At 41.1% G+C, this 13,727-nt stretch overlaps 2 protein-coding genes across 4 annotated transcripts in view; both read right to left on the bottom strand.

Moving 5' to 3' along the window:
* The window catches only part of LOC308073684 (TRPM8 channel-associated factor homolog), a 31,242-nt gene extending 23,367 nt beyond the window's left edge, over positions 1 to 7,875 (bottom strand). Inside the window, exons 1-7 of one of the 2 annotated variants that reach the window (XM_080412743.1) lie at positions 7,769 to 7,875; positions 4,621 to 4,677; positions 4,150 to 4,203; positions 3,289 to 3,423; positions 2,443 to 2,542; positions 946 to 1,179; positions 325 to 558 (exon numbers count right to left, since the gene is read on the bottom strand). In XM_080412743.1, coding sequence (XP_080268869.1) covers positions 325 to 558; positions 946 to 1,179; positions 2,443 to 2,523 — 549 coding nt within the window. In that variant the 5' untranslated portion in view covers positions 2,524 to 2,542; positions 3,289 to 3,423; positions 4,150 to 4,203; positions 4,621 to 4,677; positions 7,769 to 7,875. The remainder of the gene's footprint in view (positions 1 to 324; positions 559 to 945; positions 1,180 to 2,442; positions 2,543 to 3,288; positions 3,424 to 4,149; positions 4,204 to 4,620; positions 4,678 to 7,768) is intronic. The other variant, XM_080412742.1, reaches the window with a different exon arrangement.
* Positions 7,876 to 11,026: 3,151 nt separating this feature from the next.
* The window catches only part of LOC308073950 (limbic system-associated membrane protein-like), a 342,986-nt gene continuing 340,285 nt past the window's right edge, over positions 11,027 to 13,727 (bottom strand). For both annotated transcript variants that reach the window (XM_080413243.1, XM_080413244.1), the window contains exon 8: positions 11,027 to 12,172. In XM_080413243.1, coding sequence (XP_080269369.1) covers positions 12,075 to 12,172 — 98 coding nt within the window. In that variant the 3' untranslated portion in view covers positions 11,027 to 12,074. The remainder of the gene's footprint in view (positions 12,173 to 13,727) is intronic.

Here is a 13,727-nt window from a genome sequence, read left to right as displayed (position 1 = left end):
ATGATATGTATTTTTTGTAAATGTATCACATTTTCCACAATTTTTCAGTTGAACCACTGATTATAGCAACATAAAAAAACTGTTAGGATTTAGAAGACATTTGTAGAATCTCCAGAAGCAAAGATTTGAGTTACAAATGTTCGCCCGGCATCGACATTTTGACGATCACTCGGATCACTCGGTGCCGCACTATGAGCTTGTATATCTGCTATTTTTTAATAGCCCAAAGAAATCTTAAAATGACGTTTTCGGTCTTAATGGGTTAAGGTCCAGTTCACTAGACCAGTTTGTGCAACAAGGAAAGGTGAAGTCCACACAGTTCACCTTGTTGCCTGGGTATCCCAGCAGAACGTTCTCCTTAGGGTGCTGTTCAGCCCAGCTCCATGCCTGGCCGGCGATCAGCAGCCCTCCTCCAGTCTTCATGTACTTCACCAGAGCGCTGACGTCTGCACCCACACAGTAGCCGTCTGTGACGTACACCCCCACGCCCAAACCCTCACTGAACCTCTCCACCACACTGCTCTGGAAGATGGACCTGCTCAGGTTGTCAGCCACGGCCTAGAGGGATGACATTTTAAGATTCAATTGTGTTTTTGGCATTGAAATAAGAATTAGAATTACGTTTCTGTTTCTGGTTTGTGGTGGATTTGTGATTTGTGAATAAAAGAATTGCACAGGGCAGACATGACAAATAACTTAAATGTACACAGACAAGACTGACAACGACCGGTGCCATAGTGTAAATAAATAATGTACTATGGCCAAAACAGGCTATGCATTTAATACATTTATACATTATTTTATGTTTCCAAAAATAGCAAAAATAGCCCATCTACAAGCTCAGAGGCTTGGCAACAATCGATGAAACGAAAAGATTCCGACGATCATGCAAGATAATTGTGATGACCTCAACTAATTGCAATGGCGATGATGTAAAGTCACTACCTTGGAGTTGTGTTGGACTCCCACCGAGAGGTTGTCGGTTCCATCCCCTCGCAGCCAGACCAGGGCGTTCTCTACCAGGGCAGGGAAGGCGGTCAGGTAGCCCTCATGGCCCAGGACCACCATCCTTCCCCGGCCGTACACAGACGCAGCCATCAGGACCTGACCTCTGGAGTTCATAGCCAGGGGGAAGGCATGGTCCCCGATCAGCACCAGGTCACTGGGAACACTAGAGCCCTGGAGGAAAGGGATGGATTATTGTTAACCCTTTAAGACCGGGAACGCATCCGTGCAACCACTTAAACCAGTGGTTTTCAACCTGTTTAATGCCAAGGATCCCTAAATTGATATACATTTGGCCGCGGACCCCCACCTGAAAATGTTTTGTGCCAGGGACCCCCCAGAAGCAAAGATTTGAGTTAAAAATGTTCGCTTTAAAATATATATATATTGAAAGATATGCACACATTTTCATATTCAAAAATAGAAGATCTACAAGCTTATAGCGCGGCACTCGGTGCCGCGCTATGAGCTTGTAGATCTGCTATTTTTGAATAGCCAAATCTAAGTGGTTAAAATGATTGTGACGCTATGTTAACTAATTTTGCTGGGGACCCCCTGGTACCCCCCCAAGGACTGGTTGAAAACCACTGACTTAAACCATTATTTCATACTTTGGCTATTCAAAAACAGCAGATCTACAAGCTCATAGCACGGCACAGAGTGCCGCGCTATGAGCTTGTAGATCTGCTATTTTGTTTTTATAGCATGACATTTTTTGCAAATCTTTGAATATAATATATTTTTCAAAGCGAACATTTTTAACTCAAATCTTTGCTTCTGGGGGGTCCCTGGAGCTTGTATATCTGCTCTTTTTGAATAGCCAAATAAATCTAAAATGACACAGTATGCGTTCCCGTATTGAATGGGTTAAAGGGCTAGTTCACCCAAAAAAATACTTTTTTTCTATCGATTAGTCACCCCATGGAGACTTGAATTCATGGATATATTTTTGTTTTTGTCGCATTCCTAAGACAATAATTTGATGACTGGCAGCGGTTCCGGTAGGAGACACAAAGGAGACTCTTTTGTCTCCTACAGGAACAGAATTCTTATTCTGCTCATTGATACCGGCATTGATAAGAGGACAAACATTTAGGTAACAAAAAATATCTTGATTATTTTACCTGTTAATTGAAGTAAATAATATTTACTATTACTGTGCATATTACTAGTATCTTAGAGCCAATGCTGAATGCTTTTTGTCCTGAAAATTGTGTTTAATTTTACAGAACACAGTTGTTCCTGTAAACTAATGAATAGTAACCAATCATAGGTGTATTCCATGTCAACTTAATGGAGAGCAGTAGCAGTTAAAGCTTGTTGTACGCTTTATTCATAGGAGAAATACTGGTCCCTTAAATTATTAGAATGTGATCAATTCCGATTCTTTCATTCATTTGGATTCAGCTACTAGCTAATGTGGATACACAACCCTACCCGGAGGTCCAGCTCTGTCAGGCCTCTCATGATGGACATGTAGGCCTGCTCATGGTGGGGAGAGGTGGGGCTGGAGGACATGGTGAAGACAAGGCAGATTCTGGAGAGAAACAGAGGAGATGAATTTGAAACAAACTGGAGGAAATTGATCTCAGGAACACTACCCCCCACTCCATTATTTTATTCATGTTTCTCTTTTATTCTATTTTCATTTTTTTATTATTATTTCCCTCTTGTTCCCTTCTTTTCTTTCTTCTTCTTTTATGTATATTGGATATATATATATATATATATATATATATATATATATATATATATATATATATATATATATATATATATATATATATATATAGAAGATGCAGGATGATACATATACAAGTGATGAAAATGTGAAGTGTATGTACAAACCTGAAATAAAAGTATAAAACAAAAGGAGTACATTTGCTCAAGCACTGTACTTAAGTACAATGTTGAGGTATCTTTACTTTACTTGAGTATTTCCAATTTTTGCTTCTACTCCACTGCATCTCGGATTCCAAATATTGTACTTTTACTCCACAAAATTATTTGAAAACTTGAGTTACTAGTTACTCTGTAGATTTTGATTATTATTACAAAAAAAAATACATTAAGCTCACAACGCGTCGAGCTTGCAGATCTGCTATTTTCAAAAGATTTTTATACATTTGAAAACTTGTGAAATGGGACATTCTGCATAATGTGTACTTTTACTTTTGTACTTTAAGTATATGTTGATACCAATACTTTTGTACTTTTACTCAAGTAAATTCTGACTTTTACAACAGAGTATTTCTACATTGCAGTATTGATACTTTTACTAACGTAAAAAAAATGTAGTACCTTTTCCACCACTGGGTGCAGTGTAGCTGTTGAACCAGGGTTGAGTGACGTGGAGCGGTTTAAACTCTTTAAGCCAAAAGGTGTGTTTGCTCCGCCAGGTGCCAACAGCAGCAGATCCTGTGGGAAGGAAAGTGCAGAACAAACAACTGACTGAGAGAAAGCTCAATGAAGTGAACGCTACTGTTTTGAGTAAAGCACTTAGTGTCGAAATGTGCTACGAATAAACTTCCCACTGAGTCACCCTGGATGAAGGCTGTGTTTTTGTTTTCTTATTCCACGGGTGCACCTTGGTCTTCTCCCTTTTTGGCACGTTATTTTGTCACTCAGTTGTAAAAAAAAAAGAGCACCTTGTTTTCCTAAACTTGCCATGCCGTGCCTAGGGCTGTCACGATTACACATTTAAGTTGACGTTTAATTGTCACTCAAATAATTGCAATTAACGATTTAATTGAGTGTTTGGCATTGAACATTGGAGCATATGAATATAAATACATTCTGCTTGCCTTTTATGACAAATAAAATAGCAGAAATAGCTGATCTACAAGCTTACAACAGCTTGTAGATTTTTTTATATTTGAAAATGTGGAAACAAATTTCAACATGGAAACGATTATGACGAAAATAATGCAAAAATAACAATGATTATCTGCAATTAGACGATTATGTAATAATTGTGCCAGGCCTAGCCTCGCCTTACCTATGAATGCATCCTGCATTGAAAATAAATGTTAAGTCTACAAACAGTAACACTCTATTCATTTTCAATGTGACTCTCTGGCAAACATATTGCTACTGATGTCACACATCTATAATCACAATTACAAACTAATATTGAACTTTTACCTGAAGAGAAGATAGAAATCCAAGTTTATATGCTGCTGAACAAACACACAGTGTCTGAGAAACATATATGAGAGAGAGAGAGAGAGAGAGAGAGAGAGAGAGAGAGAGAGAGAGAGAGAGAGAGAACCGGTTTGTTTGTTTAGTTGTTTTACCTGAAGAAAAGCAGAATCACACAATGTGTGTGCGCGTGTGGGAGGGTTTTATTATGATAACAAGGGTTTGGCTGCATTCCTATAATACAACAGTGCTTATTTTACAACACGACTTTCTGGAAATATAAGCCATAAGCTTAAATATGAATATGAACAGAGTACGTCTTCATATAAATCCTGAGCAAACAGCTGTGATCTGTCTGGTTTACAGAAAAGAAAGAGAAACCTGTTCATCCTGTTTGGAACAATGCAGTGTGAACACACAGACCTCATCATAACGTTTAAATAATTGTCAACAGGAATGTATCTTATGACCTACCTGCCTCACCTCACCACAGCATAGCCACCACCACCCCAACGCTGCTGACCTGGAATGCTGCCGTGCAAACGAACAAGGTTGAAAATGTAAAAAGTCCTCAAATGTTTTTCTTAAAGGAGTAGTTCACCCAAAAAAAATCGTATTTTCTATCAATTGCACACCCCATGAAGCATTGAATTTATGGAGTTTTTTTTTTTTTTTTTGCTTTCCTGAGCCAATACTTTGATGACCGGCGGTCTCTCTGGTAGGAGACTCAAAGGAGACTACCGGATACATTAGCATCGTTCCGCCGGTCATCAAAGTATTGGCTTAGGAATGTGACAAAAACAAATACATCTCAATTAAACGCTTCATTGGGTGTGTAATTGATAGAAAATAAGTACTTTTTTGGGTGAACTACTCCTTTAAGTAAAAGTAATCAATACTGCAATGTAGAAATACTCTGTTACAAGTAAAAGTCCAGAATTCAAAATTGTAAAAATAGCCTACTAAAGTAAAAATAGCCTACTAAAGTATTGGTATCAAACATACCAAAAGTGGTAATAACATACCACTCATTATGCAGAAGGTCCCATTTCACACGTTTTTAAACGTATAAAAAGCATAAAAACCTTCTAAAAATAGCAGATCTACAAGCTCACAACGTGTCGCATCACGACGCATTGTGAGCTTGTAGATCGGCTATTTTCAAATGGACGAAATGTATATAGAGCTGAAGTGGTTAATGTATGTTTTGTAATAGTAATCAAAATCTACGAACTAACTAGTAACTAAAGTGGAGTAAAAGTAAAAGTACTGACAATTGGAAATATTCCAGTAAAGTAAAAGTACCTCAAAATTGTACAGTACTTGAGTAAATGTACTTAGTTACTATGCCACTGCCTGTAGCACACACACACACACACACACACACACACACACACACACACACACACACACACACACACACACACACACACACACACACACACACACACACACACACACACACACACACACACCTTGCTGCTACTGCTAGGTGGAGTCCCACAGGGTGGAGTAGCTACAGTGTTAAGGCAGTTCTGACTCACTCATAGGAAACACAAAGGCTGCTTTTCACTTCAGCACAAAGTAGAATAAGAGCATCGGTTCTCAGACTTTTTGAATTCCAAGACCCAATTTATCTCTGAGTGTGTACCGTTCAGGTTCGAATCACTCCCCATCTTTCTCTCCCCATTTCCTGTCAGTCTACTCTACTGTATCCTGCTACTCAAACAGAGAGGTGTCCCTTTTGGAACCTCAACCTCTTAGGAACAACTCACTGGCCAAAGCACTGCTCCACTTCTCTCCAACTTGCTACAAAAATCGCTCATGCAAAAGTATATAAAGACTTCTATTTTCTTTTCCACCTTCACACATGTGTCTCCTTTAATAATAATCATAAAGTGTCATAAAGTGTTATCTATTTCTGCTCGCAATTCACTTCCGCATGATCCGTCTCAAGTCAACAGCCAATCATCTGCGACACAGAGAGCACCTTTCACGTTGCCATGACGTTGCCACGTCCGTGAAACGGGAGAAAAAACAAGCGCTGACTATGCGCGAAACAAGCGCTGACATGTTGCTCTATGCAAACGAGGCCAAAAGCGCGACCAAATAAGCCCACCATTGCTTATACAAATAACAACGTCCGTGAAACGGGCGAGAAACAAACGCTGACGTGTTGCTCTATGCCAACGAGCCCAAAAGCGCCACTAAATAAGCCCCAACCATTGCTTTATACAAATAAGCAAACCTGGCAACGCGGGGGACAGAGAGAGATACACGGTAAGGGCCAAAGAAGGACACAGACAGAGCGTTACGCCTTGCGCGTCGACATGTTGTTGCCTTTGCAGATCTACTGCTATAAGCCCCTCTCCCCCTGCAGAGCACACAACATAGATGGAGAAGGGAGAGAAAGGCAGAGAGACAACACAAAACTTTTCGGTCATTGTGAGGGAGAGAAAAACAGACACAGACAGACAGAGAGGGGGAGAAACGACACAAAACTTTACTATACAAAACGCAGCATGGGACCAACGCAGGGCAGGGGGAAGAGAGAGAGAGACGGAAGGAGGAGGAAAGCGACAGAGAGAGAGAGAGAGGGGGGGAGGGAGAGGGAGACGGGACTAAACTTTTCTCTCTCTATCACAATGCAGGAGGAGTCTGTGTGTGTGCGTGTGTGTGTGTGTGTGTGTGGATATATTATGACAGAGTGTGGCCAGCTTTGCCAAGAACGCGTGCGCAAACGCGGAGACAGGGGGAGAGAGACAGAGCGAGAGAGGCGAGGAGGAGAGCTACAGAGAGAGGGAGGGGGAGACGGAGGGGGTAGAGGGGGAGACGGAGACAGACAGAAACAAGCGTGGCATGTGGTCTCTCTAACACTGCGAGGTGGCTGTCAAGTGGATCTGCGATGCCAAGTGGGCGCTACGTCACGCTAGACGTGAGAGCGCGCAGCGGCTCGAACTTCTAGTTCTATCAAATAAAGGCAGAAAAAGCCCCAACAAATATAACCCCCCCCCCTCCAGATTTGGCTCAAACAAGGGGTTAAATGTGTTCTAATGCTATGCCACCAAAATGTGGAATGCTCTACAACAGTCATAAAGGAAGTGTGAATCCTTACTCTCCTTCAAAACCTCTCTAAAAGAGCACTGACAGGTAGCTTGAACTGGCCCCTGTGAAAAGTCCATGGCAGAAAAATATTTTGAAAATAGCAGATTTACAAGCTCACAATGCGTCGCATAGCATTTGAGAACTGGTGAAATTGGACATTCTGCATAATGAGTACTTTTACTTTTTTACTTAAAGTGCATTTTGATACCATTACTTTTGTACTTTTTACTCAAGTAAATTTGTTATTCTGGACTTTTACTTCTACATTGCAGTATTGATACTTTTACTGAAGTAAAACATTTGAGTACTTTTTCCACCACTGATGGAAACAAGCCATAGTGCTTTCTTGGGTTTAATCCTTTTAGCAGACCTTGTTTAGAACTATACTGTGTGCTTTTTTTGGCAAACTGTTAATAAAGTATTCAATCAATCAATTCATAAGTAGGCTAACTATAAGAACTCAGAGTGTACAAATGGAACCAAATGAGACAGAAATCATTATTTTAAAAACAAATACCTCAGCTTATAGTATTTGTAGGATGTCAAGAAGTCTCAGGTTTTGCCATTTGTGTTGACTGTAAATCAAATGAAATAAACAGCAGGTAAGTTTAACAGAAGGAGCTCCATACTACCCAGCTCATAGAGTTATAATGACCCAGCTATACAATACAAAGTGATATCCGGGAGGAACTATTTGGAAGAGCGCATTTTCTACACGGCTGCGTTTGACTGACGGACCCAGAGCAGCGTTGCCATGTCTGCTTATTATAAGCGACTTTGGGCTTCTTTTTCTGAAAAGTAGCTTGTAAATATTGGGTAGTTGCGGGTTGCGGTTTTAGGGCTTGTTCTAAAGCGTAGTTGCTTATTGAGGCTTGCTTCCAAATGTTTGAATTAGTATTTAAACCAGTGGTTCTCAAATGTATCCATAAATGTTTTGTGCCATGGAGGGTTTGTGTTGTTAGAATGTTTCAAAAATATTCCAAATATTCCACATTTTATTGCAGTTTTTTTTTAAATAGCAGATCTACAAGCTCACAACGAGCTTGAAGATCGGCTATATGTAATAGGTTTAAACTTTAAAGTGAGCATGTGACCCATAGACATATAAAGGTAGACGCCTCCTTCGGCTCTGAAGCGTTCGTATCTCGGGCGCGCTTCCTTGTTCCGCAGGGCTAGCCTATCACTTCCTTCCGCTTCAGCAGGGGGCGTTCGGTAGGCCAATCAGAGGCAGGTGGGGCGGGTCTTTTTCTTAAGAGGCAGCCGCGCAGCAACTAGTCAGTTAGACGCGCTGTGACTGGCCAGTAGTCAACGCGATGTGATTGGTCAGTAGTCAAACAGCCCTGCGGAAGAGCCTTGTATTGAGATACCAGTCGCTCCAATGAACTGCAGAGGCCAATGAGGTATCTAGGTTTCTATATCTATGATGTGACCTAGTCACTTCTTTTGGGCTTGTTTCTCTCGCAAAATCTGGCAACGCTGACTCAGAGTGTGTCACAACAAAGGTGGTCCGCAGCGCAGCGCTTTCTCTCATGTCAACAGAACAGAATGGTTTAAATAGTTTAGTTTATATGAATAGTTGAAACAACTCACACAGTTGTATATCTCTATTAAGAGTAAATGTACTAGCGACCTAGGCCTACTCTTAATCAAGTATCTTAGTAATTATGTCAGGATATCTATGGTATTTTAGCAGTGAGCTTTTTTAGCAGTGAGCTTTCTAGAGAGCAGAGCACTGGCAGGACCATGAGCGCCATCTGGTGGTGGTGGTGGGGGGCACAGAACAAACACACTAACACATTTAGCACCACGGTTGTATATAACCCATTAGCACACACACACACACACACACTCACACAACACACACACACACACACACACACACACACACACACACACACACACACACACACACACACACACTACACACACACGCACACACAGCTGTGTAACTTAACTATTGCTAGGTCAAAATTAAACCATACATTGGTTTATTCATTTGATCCAACCTAGTGATTAAAATGAACTATTTTGCTGGGTTAGATACAGTGGTGGTGGCAAATACTCAACTACAAGTGAAAGTTGCACTTGAGTTAAGCACTGGAGTAGTTGTTTTTTTTAAATTACATGCATTAACCAAAGGGTTCCCAACCTTTTCAGGCTGTGACCCCCCAAAATAATCATATTTGAACTGGGGACCCCCAACCCTGACAAGCACTGTGGAATCGGTGCCACAGATAAATATTGCAACTAACTAGTGAAACTAGCTGAACTGGGGCGGCAGTGTCTCAGGGGTAGAGGGGTAGAGCGGCCAGATGGAAGCCGTGAGGTTTCCAGTTCGATCCCGGGCTCCCCCAGAAGAGTTACTGTCGAAGTGTCCTTGAGCAAGACGCTGAACCCCTAATTGCTCCCGATGAGCAGGTTGATGCCTTGCATGGTTTCCTCCGCCATCGGTGTGTGAATGTGTGTGTGTGAATGGGTGAATGTAATGCACAATCTATGTAAAGCGCTTTGGATAAAAGCGCTATATAAATTTACCATTTTAACTACAAGCTCACAAGACCTCGCACCGCAAGTAGATCGGCTATTTTCACAATGTTTGTCTTATTTGACGATTTGGTCAATTTAGTATTAAAAAGGTCTTACAAGTCATTCAACTGTAACTTTAGAAATACACTTATACTGTATGTTGGTTTGTTTACTGTTGAGTGAGAAAACATTGTTACACATTAAGCTAATCAGCTTTAGGATCGGTCCCGACCCCCAGTTTGAGAACTACTGCTTTAAACAATACGTAATAAGTATTCAAAAGTACAAATTACAAAGGATGTGTTCATTTTCATATCAATGCATTGCTTTAAACATTGCTTAACTCATTTCTAAAATAGTGAAAGTAGCAGATTTAATATACAGCCTAAGTGGTTAATTCATGATGTACTTTCCCCCTTCCTAGGAAAGTAGTCGAGTCAAGAGTGAAATATTTGTTTTTGAAATGTTGTGGAGTGAAAGACATTAGTAAAGTACAGACACCCCCAAATTGTACTTAACGGGATATTTCACTTTCAAACATGTTTGGGGTCATTCTACTCAGGGTCTACTCAGACAGTTTTTAAGTTGCTTGATTCAGTTTTTAGATATTTGATGTTCGTTTTATCAGACTTGCCCCCTTCCCTTCAAACTTCCTTTTAACCATCATCGAAAACACCCATCTTTGGTTTTGGTGACTGATATTGTCCTTCTAATATGTGAGGGGGTCATGGTTTATCAATTATTTGTTTGAATTTGTTTTATAACTTTTTATAACTAAGTATTACTTTCTTTCTTTGTTTTCATTTTCCCCAAAAAGTATAAAAGTAACAAGTCATTGAGACAGGAAATAACCCAGTGTATTATACTGGGTTATTTCCTGTCTCAATTATTTGTTACTTTTCCATACTACTGTACATAATAATATTATTAATAATAATAACTTATTATTAAGGTATTATAGTGTAATTTGTGATTCTTTATATTTATACAAACACGATATACAAATAAAGCCTTTAATGACAGTTTGCAATGTTCTGGCAAAACTCCATCAAGTCCATCTCCAGTATAAACACAATTATACAGTACTGGTTTTTTTACAATACAAATGTAACCCCCCCCCCCCCCCCCCCCCCCCCCCACACACACACTTGTGTGTGTGTGTGTGTGTGTGTGTGTGTGTGTGTGTGTGTGTGTGTGTGTGTGTGTGTGTGTGTGTGTGTGTGTGTGAGTGTGAGTGTGTGCTAAATGGGTTAAATACAACCATGGTGCTAAATGTGTTAAACAGTTTAAACATCCAAAAGTCCAAAACCATTCATTTTCAGGAAAAGAAAATAAGAAAAAACGTCCTGGATTGAATGTAATTATTTAGCCGTTGTTAATCATTTTAATTGGTTCAATGTTATAAAACCCACAGACACACTTAACAGCTTTCACTTTTAAAATGTTTCAAAAGTAGCAAAGATTGTCGACCCACAGGTGGAGAGACACTGCTTCGTATCATTGATGTTAAACACAAAGAAAGCCTTGAAGGCTCTAGAGTGTTTGTTCAGTAACAGGGGTCTCCTGCAACCATCTTAATAGGCCAACATTTGGATCTGCTATTTCCGATGAAGAGATTTGGTGTTTGAATAAAATGATTAAATTGTGAAACTCACATGACATACATTAACATAAATAAATATACAAGTCTACATTCCCCAAACGGACCAAAATAAATTGCTGTTAATTATAAATGAATGGAACACTTTACTGACCCCTCCTCACTGACAGCTAGCCATTCATATGTTGTCTGGATTGTTGAATATGAAGCTGAGCTGACCTCTCTCAGCTCCCACCTCCACCTCTGTTTCTGACATGTTTGCACTTTCACCTGGTTCATCATTGATTGTAATAACATGGCTTGTCTCACTTTCTTTTATGGGCTTTTTTTGTACATTTCAACCTGTGAAATATAAGGAAATTCAGTATTTGATCCCCTTGTTTTATGGTGATTCCATCTTGCTGTCAAAAAGTCTTTGTTGTTAGTTCCACTCAGTGGGAGCCAGGATGGACCTCAACAGGATTCCTTCCTGACCGTTCCTGTCTGACCTGGGAGGATTTATAAAACTCAGGAGTATTCGTTCCACTCTGGGGGCTCTGTGAATCGTCTTAGTTTCATTCTGTCTGACCAGAAGCAGGGATAAAACACATAAGTGGTTTATAGAACCACTAAAATAAATGGTTCTTCAAGAACCTTGGTCTGAATGGTTCTTTCTTCAAAAGTGGTTCTTCTATGGAGGAGGAGGAGGAGGTCAGTATTAACACTTGAAGAAAAGGCAGACAATGCAGCTGAACAGAAGCCACAGTGAGTGAGATACACAAGCTGAGCCGCTGATGTCTCCACCTGTTCCTGGTCCTAGAGAGAGAGAGGGGGGGGGGGGGGGGGGGGTGTTGAGTGTAGGAGAGAGGGGAGAGAGAGAATGGGGGAGAAAGAGAGAGAGGTGGGAGAGAAATTGAGATAAGCAGAGTGTTATGGTGAGTGAGGAATTGGACACAAACACAGAGGAGTGTGTTTAATAACCAATCAAAGTCTAGGGCAAAAAGTCCAGGTACATAATCCTGGGAAACAACGGAAATTCAACGCTAGTACCTAGTAACCAGATCAGAACATCTAACAGGGTGGGCAGAGGGGGTCCGGTGGAGGGAGACTACACCAGGGCACAGGACAGAACTGGCAGGGACAGGGCAGAACAGAACAGAACAGAACAGAACAGAACAGAACAGAACAGAACAGAACAGAACAGAACAGAACAGAACAGAACAGGACAAGAGCACTGGACTCGTAGAGGGCAGGGCAAAACACTGGACTAGCTCAACTTGGTAAGACAAAACCAGGAAGATTGGCGTCAGTTCAGCAAAAGCTAAGGTATGGCAAGGTTAGGGTTGCCAACTCCCAGAGATTAAAATAAGGGACACCTATCCTGGGCGCATTATTATTATTTTATTTTTTTCTTGAGCCAAGGTATGGCACCTGCCATACCTGACAAATGGGCAGAATAGAGACATGGCAGAGAACGATCATGAAACAAGCCCACATGCATTCAAAAGACACACATGAGGACATGCACATTCAAAACAGAATGAGAGAGAATCACAGCCAACAGGCATCACAGTGACAGGTAGCCGACTAGCTGTAATGCTGAAAAACTGGACAGAGAAAATCAGGAAACACTGCAGACTGCAAGCACAAGGATAGAAAGACTGACATTCAACAGGTCAGACGGACAGAGGCAGCGGAACACACAATCATACAAACTGACAGAATAACACAGAAAGGCAGGTGGGCAGACACAAACACAGACAGACAGACATGCAGAAAGGCAAATAGACAAGCAGACTGACACCAACCGAGACAAACCAACAGACAAACAGATTGACTGACAACCAGTGGCAGTTCAGAAAGTTCATGGAGGGTGTCAGCAGGGGAAACTGACAAGACAGACTGTCAGCAGAAACAGCCGACAGGACGTCTGGCGGGGCGTCTGCAAAGTCTGCTGACGAGGACTCTGGTTCCCCACACAAAGGACCAAACGAGACCCTTTGAATGGGTCAAAGGTTGGAGGCGGTTCAGGATAGGCAGGTGCGTAGTCAGGACAGACGGGACAGACAGATTCAGCTAACATAGGAACAGAATGGGTAGGTAGCGGGGCTAGTGCGCGCAGGACTGGCAGGCTGGAGGTTCACAAACCCAACCCTAATGGGCTAGCACGCAGACTTGGGTGTTAGCATCCATTATAACAGCTACAAGGGCAGACAGGAAGACACCAGAACAATACTCCAAAATAAGAGGCACAAGAAACACCTGGGGAATCAACAAACTTCCATAATTACAAGACTAATAAGAACTACAGAAACATGACTTAACACCTAAACCAAACAGGAAACAAGCACAGGAGAGAGACAAACAAATA

This window comes from Gymnoscopelus braueri (genome assembly GCF_963280865.1).
Source record: "Gymnoscopelus braueri genome assembly, chromosome: 1".
Taxonomy (NCBI): domain Eukaryota; kingdom Metazoa; phylum Chordata; class Actinopteri; order Myctophiformes; family Myctophidae; genus Gymnoscopelus; species Gymnoscopelus braueri.
This window is presented reverse-complemented; position numbering and strand designations above follow the sequence as displayed.